The 22,028-nt window shown below is 24.5% G+C and overlaps 3 protein-coding genes across 6 annotated transcripts; 2 read left to right on the top strand and 1 right to left on the bottom strand.

The window, feature by feature from the left end:
* Positions 1–200: 200 nt before the first annotated feature.
* On the bottom strand, positions 201–3,258 carry LOC128963096 (putative leucine-rich repeat-containing protein DDB_G0290503). Its single transcript, XM_054309571.1, has 3 exons — positions 2,679–3,258; positions 968–2,601; positions 201–879 (listed from the first exon to the last, which is right to left on the bottom strand). Exons 1-3 carry the CDS (start codon positions 3,127–3,129, stop codon positions 430–432), a joined length of 2,535 nt encoding a protein of 844 aa, XP_054165546.1. The 5' UTR covers positions 3,130–3,258; the 3' UTR covers positions 201–429.
* Positions 3,259–5,125: 1,867 nt separating this feature from the next.
* On the top strand, positions 5,126–6,397 carry LOC128963871 (serine/arginine repetitive matrix protein 2-like). Of its 2 annotated transcripts, none has more exons than XM_054310413.1 (2): positions 5,126–5,522; positions 5,659–6,397. In XM_054310413.1, the coding sequence occupies exons 1-2, from the start codon at positions 5,510–5,512 to the stop codon at positions 6,138–6,140; spliced, it is 495 nt and encodes a 164-aa protein (XP_054166388.1). In that variant the 5' UTR covers positions 5,126–5,509; the 3' UTR covers positions 6,141–6,397. The 2 variants fall into 2 exon arrangements, with proteins under 2 accessions (XP_054166388.1, XP_054166380.1); XM_054310405.1 differs by having other exon boundaries at positions 5,126–5,588; positions 5,659–6,392.
* A 5,872-nt stretch (positions 6,398–12,269) lies between these two features.
* LOC128963057 (uncharacterized protein ZK1073.1-like) lies at positions 12,270–21,926 on the top strand. Of its 3 annotated transcripts, none has more exons than XM_054309517.1 (10): positions 12,270–12,580; positions 12,682–12,771; positions 16,381–16,498; positions 16,992–17,172; positions 18,138–18,198; positions 18,555–18,641; positions 19,057–19,134; positions 20,226–20,332; positions 20,856–21,079; positions 21,576–21,926. In XM_054309517.1, exons 2-10 carry the CDS (start codon positions 12,712–12,714, stop codon positions 21,617–21,619), a joined length of 960 nt encoding a protein of 319 aa, XP_054165492.1. In that variant the 5' UTR covers positions 12,270–12,580; positions 12,682–12,711; the 3' UTR covers positions 21,620–21,926. The 3 variants fall into 3 exon arrangements, with proteins under 3 accessions (XP_054165492.1, XP_054165509.1, XP_054165501.1); XM_054309534.1 differs by having other exon boundaries at positions 12,279–12,571; XM_054309526.1 differs by having other exon boundaries at positions 12,279–12,580; positions 12,688–12,771.
* Positions 21,927–22,028: the final 102 nt, after the last annotated feature.

Genomic DNA, 22,028 nt, shown 5'->3' with positions numbered 1-22,028 from the left:
AAACAAAATTAAACAGAAGTAAAAATAATATGAGTATTACAAACAAAATAAAAACATAAATATGATACAAAAAAATCATAGAAAAAAATAATAGAAAAAAATTTTGATTAAATTATTACAAATATAAAATAAATTATTGTTATACAGTATATATATACACACAAAATGAGACTACTGTGTAAAGACAATCAATTGGTGGCAATAATAATAAACAAATAAATAAGAGACTCCAGTGGTGGCTAACATAGAGTGATATTAAATATAATGTCAACGATAATGGCATAAAAATATGATTCAATGAAGAGATGAGTGACAACATTAGGCAATACTGTTTAATGACAGATAGTATGGATAAGACAGGTAGTAGTATGAGGTAATAGGTAACCATTTGGCAATCAAATAGGTATTAATAAATAATGACAAATAAAATTATTTTCTCTTCTTTCGTTTGGATGGTGCCGTATGTGGTGATAGTGTTTCTTTTTCAACAGTTCTTGCACGTGCCTGTGCACGGGTACGTACACCTGCACTGGGACCTGACGGGATCGTAGGTTGCGATGCTTGTCTTGTAGTGCGTGCACGCTTATGTGTTGTTGCACTGGACTTTTCTGGCGGCGGCGGCGATGACTGTTTGTTTGCATTTTGATCATCGGTAGCCACGACGGCGCTACGCCGTCCAACCTTTGCTCGCTGTAACACTTCACGAGGCCCGCAATCAACGGCACTAACAGCAGCTGTTTCATCATGTTTTTCCTTACGGCGCGCGACACCACCTGCTTGACCTCTAAGTGTTCGTCGGGTCTTACTTTGAGTCTCTACTTTTTGTTGACGTGCGGCCCGACGAGTGCGCGGTCGGGTGTTATCTTCATGTTCAGAGTCCTAGTATTGAATCAAACAAATTAAAAAAAAWATATAATTAATTTTTTAGTTATAATTTATAACTCATATTATGGAAAACAAGACATACATCTCGATTCTCTTGTAATATCTCCTCTTCGACAATAAGCTTATTCTCATTGACAACAGCCGTGGCAGACATCGACGGCTGTTCACTAGTTTTCATCGCTGATTCATTAGGTTTGTCGACATTTGGGATGTTATTATCATTGATCGACAACTCCTCGTCAGTATTTTTACTACCGGTAATTGTTTGTATTGATTGGTTTTCATCGACATCGACAACAACGTCAACTACCACTGCATTAGATTGTTGTTCAGTGTTTTCAACAGCTGATTCATTAAGTTTGTCGACATTTTGATTGTTATGATCTTTGGTCGACAACTCCTCGACAATGTTTTTACTATTTGTTTGTATTGGTTGATCTTCGTCGACATTGACAACAACCGCCAATGGATTAGATTGTTGTTCAGTGATTTTAACCGCTGAATCATTAAGTTTGTCGACATTTTGATTGTTATTATCATTGATCGACAACTCCTCGTCAGTATTTTTATTACCGGTAATTGTTTGTATTGATTGGTTTTCATCGACATCGACAACAACGTCAACTACCACTGCATTAGATTGTTGTTCAGTGTTTTCAACAGCTGATTCATTAAGTTTGTCGACATTTTGATTGTTATGATCTTTGGTCGACAACTCCTCGACAATGTTTTTACTATTTGTTTGTATTGATTGGTCTTCATCGACAGCGACAATAACGTCAACTACCAATTCATCAGATTGTTGTTCAGTGTTTTTAACATTTGATTCATTAAGTTTGTCGACATTTTGTATGTTATTATCATTGATCGACAACTCCTTGTCAGTATTTTTACTAATTGTTTGTATTGATTGGTCTTCATCGACATCGACAACAACGTCAACTACCAMTWCTACATCAGATTGTTGTTCAGTGATTTTAACCGCTGAATCATTAAGTTTGTCGACATTTTGATTGTTATGATCTTTGGTCGACAACTCCTCGACAATGTTTTTACTATTTGTTTGTATTGGTTGATCTTCGTCGACATTGACAACAACCGCCAATGGATTAGATTGTTGTTCAGTGATTTTAACCGCTGAATCATTAAGTTTGTCGACATTTTGATTGTTATTATCGTTGGTCGACAATTCCCCGTCAGTCTTCTTAGTAATTGTTTGTATCGTTTGATTTTCATCGACAACAACGTCAACCTCCACAGTAATAGATTGTTGTTCACAAGTTTTAACATCTGATTCATTAAGTTTGTCGACAATTAGGATGTTATTATCATTGGTCGACAACTCCTCGACAATGTTTTTACTATTTGTTTGTATTGATTGGTCTTCATCGACATCGACAATAACATCAACTACMAATTCATCAGATTGTTGTTCAGTGTTTTTAACATCTGATTCATTAAGTTTGTCGACAATTAGGATGTTATACAACTCCTCGTCAGTCTTCTTAGTAATTGTTTGTATCGTTTGATTTTCATCGACAACAACGTCAACCGTCACTTCATTAGATAGTTGTTCAGTAGTTATAACCTCTGGTTCAGATGGTTTGCATTTCCGAAATAATACAGTTTTGGCGCCGAGTGTTAGCCGATCGTTGTTCTTGAGCTCCAACTTTCTCGTACCGTTCATCAGTTGGCCATTCAATTGTAACGGTTTGCCTAAACAGATGATAATAAATAAAAGACACATAATTAAAAAGATGTCATAATTGGTGACCAATTAGTGTTTTATTAACCGTTTAGTGATCGCACAAAAAACTGGTTTAGGTTTCGGTGATCACCAACAGTAGTGTTGCCAATGTTTTTATCGTTCAAAACACTGATCTCAACGAAAAACTGATCGTCTGATTTAGCCAGTCGTCGACCAAATGGTCGAATATCGGCCTCAAGAGTGCTACCAATGGTCACCCGATTAGTGGTTATTGGAAAAGCAGGTCGTTTGGCAAGTTTCGGTACAGCAGATGCTCGTCGTTGTGTTGTTTGCGATGAAGTCGGCGACTGATCACTGTTGGGTTTCACCGATGTTAATGAGTGGCCACCGATAGTGTGTCGGCGGTATTGTTGTTGTTGTTGTTGAGCTTCAGTTTTACGGGACGACCGTCTCAACTGTCGGCGGTCACTGTTTTCACGGTTGTCGTTGTCGTCATCATCAGTAATAATCAGTCGACCCATAATTGGCGGATCCATTCGTCTCTTAGATTTGTGTCCACAGTTTAATCGTGTGATTATTGTTTTATTRTATGTTTGTATCAGTTATTAATTGGTAATCAAATGATTACATCATTTGCTATCAAAAAACATCAATAGATTTACAGTTTTATTGTTATTATTATTATTATTACAATATTTTGTTTCAAACGTTTATTTCCCACACAAAACACCATTCAAAGTGTGATCCATGCAATGTGATTGGATACAAACATATTTGGTACGTTTTATGACAACAAATACTTACGTTTAATTATATATAAATAGATGAACTGTATAAGAGTCCAAATGTTCGGTTTATTATAATTAAAAATTTATTTTTGTGATGGAATTTTTWAAAAATTTTAGCATGCTAAGTTTATGAATCAACAAAAAATAAATGTAATAATCTAGATATTTATATTGAATTTGTATAAATTAATTAAGAGTTAAAATAGATTTTTTAAAATAAATAAATTATGTATTTTTTAATAAAATTATTTTTACATTTTTATTACAATTAAATAATAAATCAATTAAAACTATTTTTTGTTGTGAAAATTTAGTATTTTTATTATACCTGTTTCATTAACTACAAAGTTAATAATAAAATAAAATTTTAAATTTAATTAAGAAAAATTAAGTTTTTTTAATAAATTTATTTCTATTATTTATTCAATATATATACAGTTATAAATTATTTTTAATTTTTAATAGATATTTTTTCATAATTAGCTTAAAATACGTTAATTAAAATTTTGATGTTTTTAATAAAAAATTATGAAAAAATTTACTGTATTTTACATTTATAAATGATTTTGTATAATTCAAATAAAACAAAAATTATTTTTAGTTATCCATTGAATCTTATTAAAAAAAAAAAAAATTTCAAATCATAATAATTAGCATATTATTTAAAATTTAAAAATAAATACAATTATCAAACATTTTTTTCGGTTCGCAAATATTTTTTTATTAATAGTTATACTAAAAGTTAAATTAGAAATAATTTTTTTTTTCAAAAGTTGGAATCGATTCAAATTTATATACAGAGAGGGAGTTTCTCCACATAATATTCAATGATAATAATCAATGATATTATTAATACTGTAATATTGTATAGTGTTATGTGTATTATGTCATTATACTGTACTGTAGGGCCCCTTAAATACATGGTATACCTCTAAAAATAGTGGCAAATGATTTGTCGATAAAAATTCAAAAATAATTTCAAACACACTGTCAGTACTACAGTATTTTGGAAGTATTTACCAAAATATTATACTATTATAACATACAATACGTTTCCTTTTATCACTGGACACAGGCATAGAATTTAAGARAGAGAGAGAGAGAGAGAGAGGCTGACTGTAGGCGCCGGGGGCTATCCGTATCGATGCCCAACACTGTATAGTTATAATACTAGTACACTCTCAATACATACAGTTTAGGTAACACACAAATTATTTGACACGTTATTTAAGGGAAGGGCCCTCACATATGGTTTTATAATACAATTTTCAACCGTCACCAGTATTTTCAAACTACTTAATACAGTAGGACAAGTTACCATGGACAAATTATGTTATCAAATAAGATTTATCTAGTTAATCCAAACAATTTTTTTCATTAGCTAGATAAAATCATTAATTAACATGAACAAATATTTAATTTATATATATAACAAAATCTAATCATGCTAAATATATAATATATATTTGTACTATACATATATTGTACACTATAGTGAGCACATGGGTGTATGTGGAAAGATAGCGCGCCATACATAACAGTGCGCTTAACGTAATACATACACACACACACACACACACTGTAATAAATGTATGGGATTTTTATAGTATGAAAACATTGCCAACCATTTTGTTTGTCCCGCAATATGTTTATGTACTGTTGTTTTGTATGCCGTTTTATCCCCAAATAATAATACAAAATACATAGTAAACTACTGTACAGTATATATACATACAGTATATATATATGATATGTATTTGAATTGAATTGAATGCACACACAGTATAACACATACAGTAATTTTTCCCGCTTTTTGTTTAATCAACTGTTTGTGTGTTAATCACTATTTTGATTGACCACTACTATCGGTAACACTTACTACGGGCTTATAGTGTTTTTTTTGTGTGACCAGTGATTTATCGTCTCCCGTTAAAAGTTTTTTTCAAAGTTTTATTTTTTTGTGGTAACTGTCCCGCAAAAAATTAAACGGTGTGTGTCTGTGACCAGTGTATCGGTCACAAAGAAAGAGAGAAAAAAAAGCGGTCAACTATTTATACTTATTGTTTGCCTCTGTGTGTGTATATATTGGCCACAGCCCTCACCCGAACCCATATTATTATCACCGATAATGGCATCAAAGCGTGAGTTGGAATCACTATTGGACACCGACTTAAAGGAGTTTAAAATTACCGATAAAAAGGGCGAAAGTAAGCGGTCGCGCGTTATTTGACCGCCAATTTATCGGTAAACTTATGCATATTTTTTATCTGTTATTAGATTTAAGTCGCGGAAGATCGCGATCCCGTTCGAGAAGCCGGACGCCCACCCGTAAGCCCGCCTCGCGTACGGTAACGCCTCGCATCAAGCCGTCAAAGTCCAGTACAATTAACAAGAAACAGTTGTCGGCCAAAAAACAGACCCCAAAAACGCCGAAATCGGCTCAAAAAACACCGAAATCTGCGTTGAAGACACCAAAGTCGGCCTCGAAAACTAAGTTATCGCCGCCCAATAAGTCGGCCAAACGGAAATCGCTGTCCAACGACACGAGTGCAACCAAAAAGAGTAGACAGACGCCCAAAGAGACAGCCAGAACGCCGGGTACGCGGCGATCGCTTCGGTTGGCCCAATCGCCCCGTTCGGACATCAAACACCGTAATTCTACGGCCTCTCGTAACGTATCATTTGACGCCAACTCGTCCCGAAGCTCGCGGGACAGCCAACAAAGCAAAGGATGGCTGTCTTACTGTTCAATTATGTAGTTCAATGATGTGTGTTGAGTGTTGGCCAGTGGCCATATATATACACACACTCATAGTGACCAATATATTTATATATAGTTAGGACACAATTATGTGTGAATTTCGTGTTTGCATTTAAATGATTGAGTGAATGATTTTTTTAAAAAATAATTTTAATGTAAGACAACTAACCATTTATTTCATCAATTATTCAATTTTTTATATCTATCGTTAATCAACTATCTATTGATTTGTCTATTATATCATCTCATTATTTCCTAATTTAATTTAGTATTATTATTATATAATTGCATCACATTTATATTTAATTATTTTTATCATCAACATTATTATTACTATTATTATGAGTTAAGAATTATTTTAAATGTATGACTAAATCAATTACAATACTCATTGACAGCACAAGTAGTTAATGATTTTTCACATTTAACTAATGGGTAACCAACTGACTGGTAATCATTGGTACAAAAAAAACATTTGATTACTTAAAAACATAATATAATTTAAATTTTATTTATATAATTTATAAAAGAAAATATAATGGATTTTAATAACTACCTATAACTTAATATGTATTTTAAACTAATTGAATTATATAATTATATTTTAATGAAATTTGTAAATCACTGTTTGGTCTCATAAGTGATATTTTCTATAATAATATTATCAAAACATTTAACTAAACGAAACAAATTATTGTTACAAAACATTAACAATTATTATATATATATATATACAGTATATGTAGAAATTATTTTATTTATATAGCAACTCACAAGTATTGTTGTAATGAAATAATTTTCTCATGTAATAGAGGACAGTTAGCTCTCCAAATAGCTATCACTGCTCTATTGTTTTTTTATGGATGCAAATACAGTAATAACTTTAAAAAAGTTTGTTTTATTTTATATATATATATATATGAGTATTAGTATAAAAGTAAAAGTATTAATCAAACAATTGTAAAATACAGTATTACATTATATTATGAGCACAATATGTATACTAAGGATATAATATAATTAATAACTATTGAATTGTAATTTAGTCTAATTTTTATATAAATTAATTGTCACAAACAAAAAACTTTTTTTTATAAATAATTGTTACTAAAAAATTATAATCAAATTTATATTTCCTATAAAAAGAAAAAATTATTTTCTCATTAATTCTGGTGAAGGCCTTAATTGTTGTCAAAATTGTTGTAATTTTTATGATAAAAAAAGTAATAATTGCCATCTCATAGAGCATACCATATAAATTGTATACATAATGAATACCACAACACATTAAAGATCATTGAAATTTTTTTCATTGAATACAAGAAAAAAACTCATTAGTTATTAATTTTATTATTTGATAATAAATTATATATATATATATTGAATACATATAAGATATATTTATGTTATCGACAAAAATGTCAAATTTTTTATTTGTGTATTACTGTCATGTCATAATGTAAAACTACTACTACAACAACATCTACTACATTATAGAAATCATTTGAAAATGACATATTTATATTGAAATTGTATACTTTTAAATTTATATAATAAAACAAATAAATAAACATTATTTTAAATCTTAGTAGTAATTTTATATAAAATTATTTTTAGTATTTCAAATATATATGTATTACTTATTAATTACCTGGTACTGTAATATCATTTTTAAAAATAAAATTCAACTACAGATAATTAAAAAATAAAGTTAATATTTATAATTTATTACTAATGGTTTTTATACACAATTATAAGTTCATAGTTCATTAAATTTGACATAAAAATAATCATTATTGGTAATTAGATTATAATTTATAAATGGTTTAGTATAAATATAAATTATATAATATAAATTGAATTTTAATTACCGTATACTAATTGATTTATAATAATTTTTAATGATAATATCATTATATATAAATTAAATTCAATATATATTAATTGTATAATATCATTATAATTAAATATAATGCTATAATAGTATATTGCAATAAAAATAAAATTTAAAAACTTACCGTAATCTAATAAATTAAATATATTTTTTTAATAAAATACTATTATATCATATAATTTTTGAAAAATAAACAAGTTAGTTATTGATTTATTGACAAATATATAGTATTTGTTATATAATATAACTTATATTGTAGCCTACAATTTATAGTACATTTAGTTTTAGTTTAACATTTATTTACTGTATATACCGGTAGATTGATTATATTATTTGTATTTATAACTGAATTATTTTATTTTTTTTATTAATCTTATATTTGTTGCTATAAAAATATAGACATATACTGTATATATAAAATATATATCAATAAATATCAGTTTCCTGATTATATAGATATAACATTATTGATTTAATCTGAGATATAAATTTAATATTTAATATATCTATCAATAAAATATTTTTTCTCTAATAGTTGTGTAATAAGTTTACTCTGTGTTTAAAATATAAGATATAATTTTTACTGTATATAATGAATTTATTTTAATGTTAAAAACAAATAATAAATTTAATTCTTGCATAAATTAATAAACTTAAAAAGTTAAAAACACAATTTTAGTTTAAAATTAAATTATTAAAAATAAATAATTACATTAAAGAGAATATTTTGTTAAATTTTAAATTACATATGCTAGTGTCATATAACTTGATAAGTTATGTAATTAAATATAACATTTTAACTATTATATGAATAAAATTCGATTCAATTGGGTCTAGATATTTGAAAAATTATATATTAATATAATAGAAAATTATATATATATTTTGTTAAATATTGAAACCCTATTATATTAGCTTATATTATATTGTATTATATAGTTTCTCAAATTTCTAAAAAATATATTTTAAAAATTAATAAAAAAAATAAAATAGTGCATTGAAAATCAACTTTAAAACCCACTCTATTTACTTAGTATAAAATTTATCAATAGTCAAAACTAATTTTTATTATTTTTTCTCATATTTATGTGATATTTAAAACCTTAGATAAGTCTTTTAAAAAATATATAAATTTTAAATATTTAAAATAAATCACTGTCAGCAATATAACTGAATATTGTTTGCAGTGATGAAATCGATGACATTGTTTCATCAGTAAAAGATTGAGAAACAATTGGTTAACACATAATACAAACTAATAAATACAAAAATGGGATTATTAGCAGACATAATAAGAAATTAATTAATTAATTCAATAGATATTAAAGATTACAGCACTAGTTAATTAATTTAACACTAGATTATATCAAATATATATTATTTATACTTTTACTTAAATAATATATTAGGCTTAGATAATATTTGGGCAATATTTAATAGTATGCTTCAATTAATTTTTGATAAACTAGTTCATTTTCTAATCGATCAATAACATTATTTAACATAGTGTATAAAATATTATTATAAATTTTATATACAGTACTATATGTATAGTATACAGTGTTTATATGATCATTATATTAATAAATCGTTATCAAAATGATTAAATCTCAAAAAAAACTATCGAAAATTATTTTCAAATCTCAAATGTCTAATATAAAATATGAACTTTTATTTAATAAAATTTTCAAACTATTTAAAGATTCAATTTAAATAGCATAAAAAATCCACTATTTTTATGTACAATTTATTGGAAAAGTACAGTTTTGTTAAATTCAATAAATATCATCTTTTTATTTTTTGTTTGCTAATAACCATTACTAATGCTTTTAAATTTAAAATATACAGTAAAATTTAATTGATAGGTCACTTAAATGTCAAATTTTGTACTAAATAAAATATTAAATACTATATATCTATACTATTAATATATGAGACTAAAAATCCATTATATATTTTTCTGAAATCATACGACATTTATTAACAAGTATACTGTATATCGTAAAAAGTTAGCTATCTATTGAAATATCAAATAATCAACTAAATAATATAATGGCATTTATTTGGACGATAAAATTTTGCCCATTAGTTTCGGTCATATTAATCATTATATGTCTATTGATCGGCAACTCCAGTGCTGTAACCGCCGATCTCTGGTCTCGAGTGACCGATCTGTCATCTGTGAGTCCAATTCAAAGCATACAGACAGCGCTATCCCTACAAAATACTGTCAACTTTTCCTGTCTGGATCTCATTAACTACTATTCAATGGTTTTCAATGAATACTTTCTGAACCCGATGAACATACTGGCCCGACAGTCAATAAACATTCCCTTAGTCGGTGTCGACATGAGAGCCGTCTACTCATCATTGGTGTCGGTGTTTAACTTCATACAGATAATGTTGAACGACATGCGGACACAGTATTCAAAAGGCGCCGATTGTTTGGCGGAACGGCATCTCATATGTCGTACAATTGACAATCATGTTATCAATTCAGTTCCCTATCAAAAGTTTATGGACCAACTCATCAATCAATTGAACTTTTATTTTGGATCATATTATGCGTTTAATCCATGGTTTGCCTCTTGGAATATGGGATATCTGTCCTATAAGTGTATGTGCCGTAGTTGTTAATCTAGAAGCATCCATTTGTTAAAATAGTTATTTTTTAGTAAATTATATATATATATTTGTTCATATATTTGTTATTATTAGTTTTTATAATTATTAATTATTATAATTATATTTTTTATTAATTATTTTTTAATTAAATGCTATATTTTATGTTGCTATTATTAATATTCTTATCTGTAAATGTAATTTTTTTCATGTAAAAGTTTTATATTGTAATTAATTTGAAAAAAATAGTTATTTATGGAAAAACATGTACTAAAATATGAATTATTATTATTATTATTATATATTTATTTATTTAGATTCTTTTAGAATAATATACTTATATTTCAATAAATATTATTTTTAGCAAATATTTAATTACCACAATTGGTAAACATGTTTCATAATATAACTTACATCTATAATAATCCATTACACATACACAGACTACTCAATCATAATATAATTTAATGGTTTTATTTTTTCTTCTATATATATTCAATATATATATATATATATATATATATATATATACTCTATAATATTTCAATGTCACGGCTCAGTTAGATTAGCATAACAGCACACAATTGTATAACTATTATACTGCATATGCAAAGTTATTGCAAATTATTTTTCTACCAGTTATTTAATCATATACTGTATTTTTTACAAGTGGTTGTATTATTTTATTTTACAGTAAAATAATAATTATATATATTTTTAATTGCTAATAAATTAGCCTTGATATTACTATTAAATAAACTATCATTTATTTATGAACAAAATACGGTATTTTATATGTAAAATATTTTATTTTGTTTACTCATGTTGTTTCTAATATGTTGTTTAAAAATTTTGATTAAAAAAATACATAATAATAATAATAGTAATAATACTGTATTTATATAACACACCAATAAAATATGTTAAAATTTATTTGTCATACAATCTATGATTTGTGATATAACAGAAAAAAAAGTTTTTTTAACAAAAAAAATATATTATTCCGACTCATGTTTTGACTGCTTTCTCTCGTTTACCAACTCTACAGCTCATGTCTGTAGTCATGTAGACATACATGACATAACTGTGTCCTCACATATTACACAATATTGTTATATTTGCAATACTTGGTCTGGTATTGCGCTCCGGCGACTGGTGTTCGTWGTCTACCCGTTCCCTATTAATTGCGTGTTTACCATCTAAAACATACATCTACTACACAACCAGTGCTACTTATTGAATAATATTATATATAGTTTGCAATTGAATTCAAGTTTTGCATCAGTTTGTCAACAGTCATAATACTAAAGTTATATACAGTATATATAATTTATATACTATATATCAATATATATATAACATTGTTTACAACTAAACAGCTATTTATTGTTAAATACCTCAAAACACTTGCTGTAAATTGTACTGTATTTTTTATTATAAAGTTTATGCTAAAATAATCAAAAGATTTTACAGGTTTAATAAATATTCAATGAATTATATTTGTTGAAACAGAATATTCTGTTAAAAATAAACTAAAAGTAATATATTTTTTGTTGTTTTTTTCGTCAAATAACTTTCAATTATTGTTTTTCTCTTTTTTTAGAGCTACTCTTTCTTTACTTAAATATAATATATTTTGTGAGCTATATAAGTGACTCCAAATAAAACATTTATTTTTTGTTGTTGCTATTATTGATTTCTCAGCAAAAAAAACTGTGACCTAATATATATATATATATAWTTTTGTCAATACATTTACAATACAGTATATATCAATCGTCTCGTCTTAACAGTTATAAAATTCATAATATTATATATATATATATATAAAATATTATACAAGTATATTGTGTTAACAACAGTTCTGAAAAAATAGTTATATATTTGTGAGAGAAAGAGAGAGAAAAAATAAAGTAATAAAAGTTAGTCTCATTAATATTTTTGTTGTTGATGTTTTGTTGTCAATAACTATCTATTTTTATATACAGTAATAATTTTTTTTCTATATATATATATAATAAAGAAAAAGGAAAAGTAGTCTTAAAGCACAGTCATGTCAGCCCATCCATTGACCGGTGATCACGAAGACGACTACGAAGATGTCGAGGAAACGGTATAAATAAATTTTTTTTATCTTTTAATAATATCTCTATTTATATTTTTTATGTGTAAATATTTTCTAAACAAACATATATTCAATTTATTACTGTATATTTATTTTATTTATGAAAATTTCAGGTTATTTTTATATAAATATATTTACAGAATATTTATTTCATTCAATGACGTTTATTTTCTTTTATATACAAATATGTATATACTGTATATATTCAATATATATATATATATATATATATATATATATATATTATTAACTAAAAACTTTGTTTATTTAGTTTACATTTAGTAGATCCATATATTCTGAGAGAAATAAAAAATCAATTGTTTATTTATATTTAATATACTAGCAATATATATTATTATCCAGTATTATCATTATTATATATATATTTTTATTGGTATAATTTCTACTGTTAATTTTATTGATATAATATTAATTATTATACCTTAATGTCATCTAATAATTTACCCATTTTTTAACCTTTTATTTTGACAAATTTACAATATAATAGTGTTAACAAACAATTATCGTCATCATTATTATTATTATTATTATTATTATAAGCACATTATATTATTTTTATACAATAGATAATACTTTTGCTATACTATTATTAGTCTTTTTTATATATCTTTATTTTATTATTATTATTACTATTATTATTYAAATACCCGTATTTTCAATGTCGTGAACTACACCATCAGTTATATTGTATAACTGTCTGATAGTAAAACGTTTCGTTAAACAACGGGTTCATTGATTTTCTACATAAAATGTCAACATATTTAAGAAAATTAGTGATAAAAAAATATCTCTTATTCTTTCATTCAGTCAATGGCTTTACTGTAAATAAATGTCAAATAGTGTTAACTGAAAATAATGCACTTTTTTTTATTTAATATACATTTTATGAATAATATATATATATATAATTTTATATTTTATACTCTATATAATGATATATATATAATATCATATTTACTCTTTTTTTGCTTATATGTATCTTTTTTATTGATATCGATGATAAAGACATTTATATTAGTAATACATTTTTTGAAAAAAACAAATAAAAAATAAAATTGATATTTACTTGTAGGGGATTACTTTAAATATTTTTGTTTATCTTTACATTATATTACAATATTTTACATTTATTTTTGTTGTTGTTTTTGTTGTCTACAAATTTGTTATTTTATTTATGTCACTTCACACTTGTTTTTTAAATTATTATTTATTATTATTTTTATTTTTATTATTGTACCCTTAATATTTTATTACTGATTATTAATTAATATTCATAATGAATTTTATTTGCTCAATACATATTTAGACAAATAAAAAGTGTTTGATTGATTGATAACTAGTTTTTTTTGTTTTACTGTATAATAATAAAGTTTTCAATAATTATTATTGTTGTTGATGTTGGAGATGCCCTTCAATAACATTGAATCTATTAATAAATAATAATAAAAAACTAATCAATTTTTCATGTCATCGTCTATTAATTTTATGTTAATTTTCATTAATACACAAAAATTGTGTTTTACTATGTGTTCACTGAATTTCTTGCTTGAGATTCATTAATACAGAATATTCAATATAAATACTGTATAATAATATAYGTGTATAAAAAAACTTAATTTTATTATTTATGGCATTTGTTTTTAATATACATTAGTTGATTACAGACCTCATCTATAGATTTATTATAATATATTTATTCATTCTCTAAATTAAGTGAATAAAGAAAAATAATAATAAATTTGATATAATGAATAAATAGATAAATAGTAAATATATGAGTTAGTGAGTGAGTRAGTGAGTGAGTGAGTGAGTAAGTGAGTGAGTGAGTGAGTGAGTGAGTGAGTGAGTGAGTGAGTGAGTGAGTGAGTGAGTGAGTGAGTGAGTGAGTGAGTGAGTGAGTGAGTGAGTTAGTGAGTGAGTAAGTGAGTGAGTGAGTGAGTRAGTGAGTGAGTGAGTGAGTGAAAAAGAGAGTAAAAAAAGTTAAGCTACAAAAGTTGATTATAGCAACAATTTAATCAAATAATAATAATAAAATTATATAAAATAAAAATATCATCCCATGCATAATTGCAATCAATGAGTTAGCATTTTTAGTTTGACATTATTGTGTGTGTTGTTTCATGATTTGTGTAATTTTACTGTAATTAAATTTTTATTTTAGTTTTTTTTATATATTGATAATAACTTATTTTGTAATCTAAAACTAAATACTGAGAATTTTCAGTTATATTAATAACATAATGTTTGCTAAATAAAAAGTAATTTAGCGATTAAATTATTTTTCATTATTAAACACATATATAGAAAGTATGTGAAATGAGAGAGAGAGAGAGAGAGAGAGAGAGAGAGAGAGAGAGAGAGAGAGAGAGAGAGAGAGAGAGAGAGAGAGAGTCACTTCAATTGTTTTAATTGTTATTTACATTTATGGCTAAATAGACACTATATACTAATGTTTGATACAAATAACAATTATCTAACAAACTGTTTACATCTGACTTTTGTTTGACATTTAAATTATGTGTATTTTTATTTCAAAGAAATGTAATATTTATTTTTTTAATTTTAATTTTTGAAACAAAATTATTTGTAGAAAACATTTATTATAATCTTTTTTTAGTATATGTTTTGTTTCTAAGATTAAATTTCCATTTATTCTTATGACATGTAATTAAATAGATTTGAAAATAATAATAAATATTATAAAAAAAAATTTTAGCATAAAATAATATWTTATAGTTTGAAAAAACTACATTAAAACCAAAAATCATCAGTATATTAATGCAGAATAAAACTTTTATGTTATTATTATATATTTATATAAGATATAAATATATATGTATATTTATATATAATATATTATTTTATTATAAATAATGTAATGTATAATATAGTATTATAACTTTGAAAATGAAATATTAGACTTTTTACTTTTGCAATATATTATACAATTCAAAAATCAATACTAAAAGAAATATTTTACGATTTATAATATAGATAATGTAATTTTTATAGTAGACATTAAACACATTTTAAATGTCAGTAAAAAATTATTTTAATGTACAGTACTATACTATGGAAATGTTTTAAACAATTTGTTAATAACACATTTTATTGAATAATATTTATATGATTTATAATAATAAAAAATATGCATTTTTATTATTAATAAGTTTTTATTTAAAACACAGAGATATCGTTAAAATAAAATTTTTTATGCCATTGAAATATAAAACTATTACTGCCTTATACTGTAATTAATAATAATTTTGTAGAATAAAAATAAAACAAAAACTAATTAGAATTTTTAGTATAAATATAATAATATATAATTTAAGAAAAAATAAAAATATAATTAATTTATAGTAAACATTTAAAACATTTAAAACAATTAAATAAATTATTAATTAAAAAATAAATTTATTTGATATTTTGTGAAAAAAATAATTATAAATAAACTACAATCATATATGCATTATATAGATTTATTAAATATAGATTTTTTTAAAATTATATAATGTTATGTAATACAAAAAATTACATTTAAAAAAATACTTTTATTTTTTTATCAATAACTAGAAAAACGATATTAAGACAAACAAATGTGGTCCAATCAGCGTATATGTCCAGGGCAACATTAATAATATTACATTAACCACTCCCGTTTTTATGACTGTCCACGATCTGGGAACTAATCGTAAGCTACTTTATACTGTTTTTTATTATTGTATAAAATTAAATTATATTGTCATATGTTATATTTAATAAAAAATTTATATAAAAACAAAAACAATATTGCACAGTACTGTATGTTTTTKGTTATATATCAAATATATTGTGTTAAGTATTTTATTTGACACAACAACAGTTTATATAYTACCGTATAGTACAGTAGTTATACCGTATAAGCAATTTTTATTTTTAAAATTAACTTTTCACTAATATATTGTATTCCTTTAATAACTTATATATTGCATTAATTTATTATTATTATTATTTGTTGTTTTTTTTTTAATCGATGCAATTTTTATGTTTTTCATTATTCCCAATAGACTATAGTATGCTTTTTWAAAATTTGTCGCATAATTTTGAAAATATAGTAATTAACGTAATTGCATGTTTTTAAACTTAAAATAAATAAAATTATTATTATTATTATTAGTTTGTATCTTAATTAATTAAAAAAACAGATACCGAGTTTCACAAGCTTGTTGAGCACCCATGTATGGCCAAATTGAAGGCCCGTTCCGTTTGGTTGCACGTGGAGATACCCGGCCAAGAGTTTGACGCACCCGATCTGCCCGAGTCGTTGGAATTTCCGTCGATGGACACACTGGCCGAGGAACTGGTTAATGTCCTCAACTATTTCAAGTATGACAAACTTGTTTGTTGTTTTTGTTGTCCAATTTATTCATAAATCTTAATATTTATATTTTAGTGTATTAATATTAATATTAATATTATAGTAATTATAAATAATTATTGAAAATTTATAGAATACTATATAACGTATGATTTGCATGTAATAGTAAATTATTTGCATTTTTAATGTAAATTTAATAGTGAATACTATAATGCATTTGCATTTTGAGTGCCATTAGTATTATTATCATTATGTAATAATTATACAAAAATGATAATTTGTTTAAAAATCTTATAATTAACATATTCTGTGTGTAATATATTAAATAGTGCAGTATATAAATTATATAATATTATGAATTTTATGCACATATTTTTGTACAGAAAAAATATATTTACAGTATATTCATAATTATAACAATATGTACAGTAGATAATTATTATGTATTTTATTTTTACTTTTATTGTAATAATGAATAAGTATTACAATATTTTATTGTAATTTATTTGAATACAATAGATGATAAATGTATAGTTGATATTTTATGTGAGGAATATAAAATACTTAAACATAATACTCGAAATATTAATWTATATTTATATCATATATAGAATATTCTGTTATTTATTTTTATTTATTTTCATTTATTATTTTCAATGAAAGATCAAACATGTAATACATATTTTCCTTAAATGAATAACAAAAATTCCGATTACATATAAAAAATATATAGCTATTTGTGTGTTATTTTAATTAAATGTATTATTATTCTGTATCAATTTTTATTAACAATTTATGATAGTAATAACAAAAATAAAACAAAAATATTTATTTTATAAAATCTAATGAATCGACACGTAATTCAATATATAGAATACTTTACAAAATAAATAGCAATACCATAAATAAATGTTTAATAATAACATATTATAGTAAACATAACATTATATTAATAATATTTTCATTTATTTAGTATTAAATATTGCGTGACGTTGGGTGAGGGCGCCGGTGCCAACATAATAGCCCGTTTTGCGGTAAAAACACTCACAATAATATTTAATATTTTCAACAACAAAAAAACTATATTTAGATACCTGATTAACTTAATACCTATATAAATTATTTATTGTTTGAAAAACGCCCTTTTTTGTTTATTTTTGTTTGTATTTATAAAAAAAATAATCATAGCATTTAATTAATTAAATAAACTGGAATAAAATATAGTTTTTATCTCAAAATTAAAAAATTGACAAATAAAAAAGACTAATAAGCTATGTATTAAAATTTGAAAACTATGTTTCTTATAATTTATTTAATTAATCAATCTATCAAAATGATATTACTATATTATAATAATTAATATATATATTATGCTAATTAATTTAATTAGATAGCACATCCCGATCGAGTATTGGGCAACATATTGATTCACCCGACACCAAATGTCGAGGGTGTTATGCAATACTTTCACGATAAGGTATGTGAATGTCTATATAACTAATGCAATCAATCAATTGATAAAATCACTACATTGTTTATATACAGTACTGCATATATCATACATATCATTGAAAAGCAATAGTTATTTGTCTTATTTATTTTGTACAGTATATACATTGTATTACAGTATATAAATTATTATCCATCAGTTTCTTATACTTATTTAATATGACTGCAATTTTATTATTGAAATACACAAGTATTGCAAATATAATATTATATACTGTATATATTGTTTTAGATACAAATACTATATAATAGTTATTTTTTTAAATACCAGAATATATCTTATTAATTGTTAGTTAAGAGTTTTTAAAAAATTTTAATAACTATATATTTATTAGCTAATAAAAAATTATTATTGTATTTTTGATGACTATTTTTTTGATTAGATGATGACCTGGCGCTTGAACACACTGGGCATGAACTCGGCAGCGGAACAGTATCTGGTTTTCCACAAGTTTGGAGCGGTATATATATATATCTCTTTTATTTTTTAAAACTAATTATAATAATGAATAAAACTTTTTTAGGAATAATATATCAATTTAGTTAATTAGGTTATTAATTAGGCGTAGTTCATTTATTATAATTATAATTATTAAAACTACATTTAGTGTTTTATTAGTAAATTATTTAGATTTATTATATTTATAAAAAAAATAATTTAATATACTAAATTAATATTTTTTTAAAAATTTCTTTTCACAAATATGAAATAAACAAACTATACAAAAATTAACACTAATAATTGCATGTAAATTGTTGTATTGTTGTGTCTATAATTTATATGTGTGCTGTTTGTATAAACTAATTACTGCATTGAATTTAAATTTGTGAAAACTAATAATAATAATAACAATAATATTTATAATTGTAAAATTAAAAATTATCTACTTTTCTACTGATATAAAATTCTATATATATATATATATATACAATTTATTAATATAAATATAATAATTATTTTTTAAATTAAAAATATTACACAACAACAACAACATTTACAACAACAACAACGACAACACCAAATGATAATAATATATAAATAATAATAATGTTATGATATTAATCATTGAAAATAATCATATTAATATTGATTTTCAATAATATTGAATAACGCAAAAAAACTATTGTTCAATAAATCGCTGTCCTATTTTTTTCTCTTTTTTTATATACTACATATATATATATATCATATGTTTGTATTACAATCACTGCAATTGAAACTCTCAGGCATTGGAGGTTTGCATTTTTGATTGAATGGCTGTATATCACCCTTTATTATCTATATTCCCAATACCACCAGTTCCTTCTCCTCCTCCCGAGTCGATAAATATAGCTAAATATAGCTCATGTAGATTATAGATTATATTTATATAGTTCATAGATATCCTACAATTGCTATTAGAATCCTCTTTGATTATTAAAAAAATATGAATTATTAAAGAATATTCTATTTTTTATTTGTATAAATAAGAAAACAAAAATAAATTTATTAATTTTGAAAATAAACAATATTTTCCTATTTGTTTGGATAATGGTTTGGCACCGGCTATAGCACGAAAACATACAAAACAGAGACCACGTTATTAAAGACTACATACAGAAGCTTTACAGTCGTATGAATCCCAAGAATCTAAGACTTTATGTCGAGTCGTTTCTGGCGTAAGAATAGCTTTTTATTTAATTATTATTATTTTTATTACTATTATTATAATATTTGTTGAATAAATATTTACATAATATATTTTAATAATAATATTGATAATACATTAGAATTTAAAATATTATATTTAATAGTTTATTATACAAATAAAAAATCATTTACATTCTTTGCATATTTTATGATTTTTAAAATATATATATATATATATATACCGTATTATGTATATATCATACATACATCATATATGTATATATCATTTTACATTTTAATTTTGTAATAAATAATATATATATATTTGCTGCTATAAAATTTATTTAATTTAATTTCAGTAATACGATATTATATTGTACAATACTATAATTTTTTAAGTTCARATTTTTATGTACAATAATTTTACATAAATTTATAGATATATTAATAATACTAATGAAAATATGCAAATAATGTAATGTTTTGTTTTTAAATTATTATTGTTATTGTTTTTYTAAAACTAATTTATTATTTATTTTTAACGTTAAAAAGTCGTACCGATTTGACACCGCAATTGAAGGACAAGATGAAAGTGGACACAATGTTGTGCTCCGGTTCCCGTAACTCTCACTCCCATCAAGTCGATCAAATGCAGGCGGCTATGGACCCAAAGTTGACTACACGGGTCAAATTGGACGACTGCGGTGATGTCCTACAGGACACACCCGAGGCTTTTGCCTATGATTTGCTGCTCTTTTGCCAGGGATTAGGACTCTGTAAGCAACTAATAAAACCTATTGATTAGCAACCAATTGTGTCAAATGCTATTGTTTCTAATGTATGTGTGTATGTATGTGTGTGTGTGTGTGTGTGTGTGTGTGTAGTTGCCACACAACTGTTTAGATAACAATTTATTGATTTTGTTACTTTTTGTATTGATTAAATTCTTAATAAAATAAGTGAATGATTTAGAGAGAGAGAGAGAGAGAGAGAGAGAGAGAGAGAGAGAGAGAGAGAGAAAGAAAAGAGAGAGAGAGAGAGAGAGAGAGAGAGAGAGAGAGAGAGAGAGAGAGAGAGAGAGAGAGAGAGAGAGAGAGAGAGAGAGAGAGAGAGAGAGAAAGAAAGAAGAGAGAGAGAGAGAGAGAGAGAGAGAGAGAGAGAGATTAGACTGAGATAAGTATTGAATGGATAAAACTGTTTCCTTGTATTATAAGTCTATAAGTGTAACATATATTGAATTGAATTTTAATTTTTTTTTATTTATTCAAACAGTTTCGGCTCTTCCAGTGTCACGTCACGGATCTATCTGTGCCTAAACTACTGGTGCTGTGCTTTATTGTCTGTTCTGTACTGTTCACTGACTAATTGTATTAGACAATTGATGTGATGAACACAATATATATATTTATGAAGAAATTCAATCACTTAAAAAAAGTGTGATTTAAATTAGAGTAAATTAAGCCATGTTTTATTTTCTATTAGTTTGCTAACAATTTATATACAATACCTGGCTAATTATATTGATTTTTTAGTTATATTACCAATGTACTATTTGATAGTTATCTAAATATAAGTAGCTAAATAGTCATATAATACAATTTTCTAATAATGACACAATATTTTACAAATATAAATATATATATACTTATTGATATTTAATAAGTTTAGATATTAAAATGTTTTAAAACATTATACAATTAAAATGACCACAATTTATTTAAAATG

The sequence above is a fragment of the Oppia nitens genome, unplaced genomic scaffold (assembly GCF_028296485.1).
Source record: "Oppia nitens isolate AA-2021 unplaced genomic scaffold, nextdenovo-longstitch-racon4-pilon3 scaffold15_pilon_pilon_pilon, whole genome shotgun sequence".
Lineage (NCBI taxonomy): Eukaryota > Metazoa > Arthropoda > Arachnida > Sarcoptiformes > Oppiidae > Oppia > Oppia nitens.
This window is presented reverse-complemented; position numbering and strand designations above follow the sequence as displayed.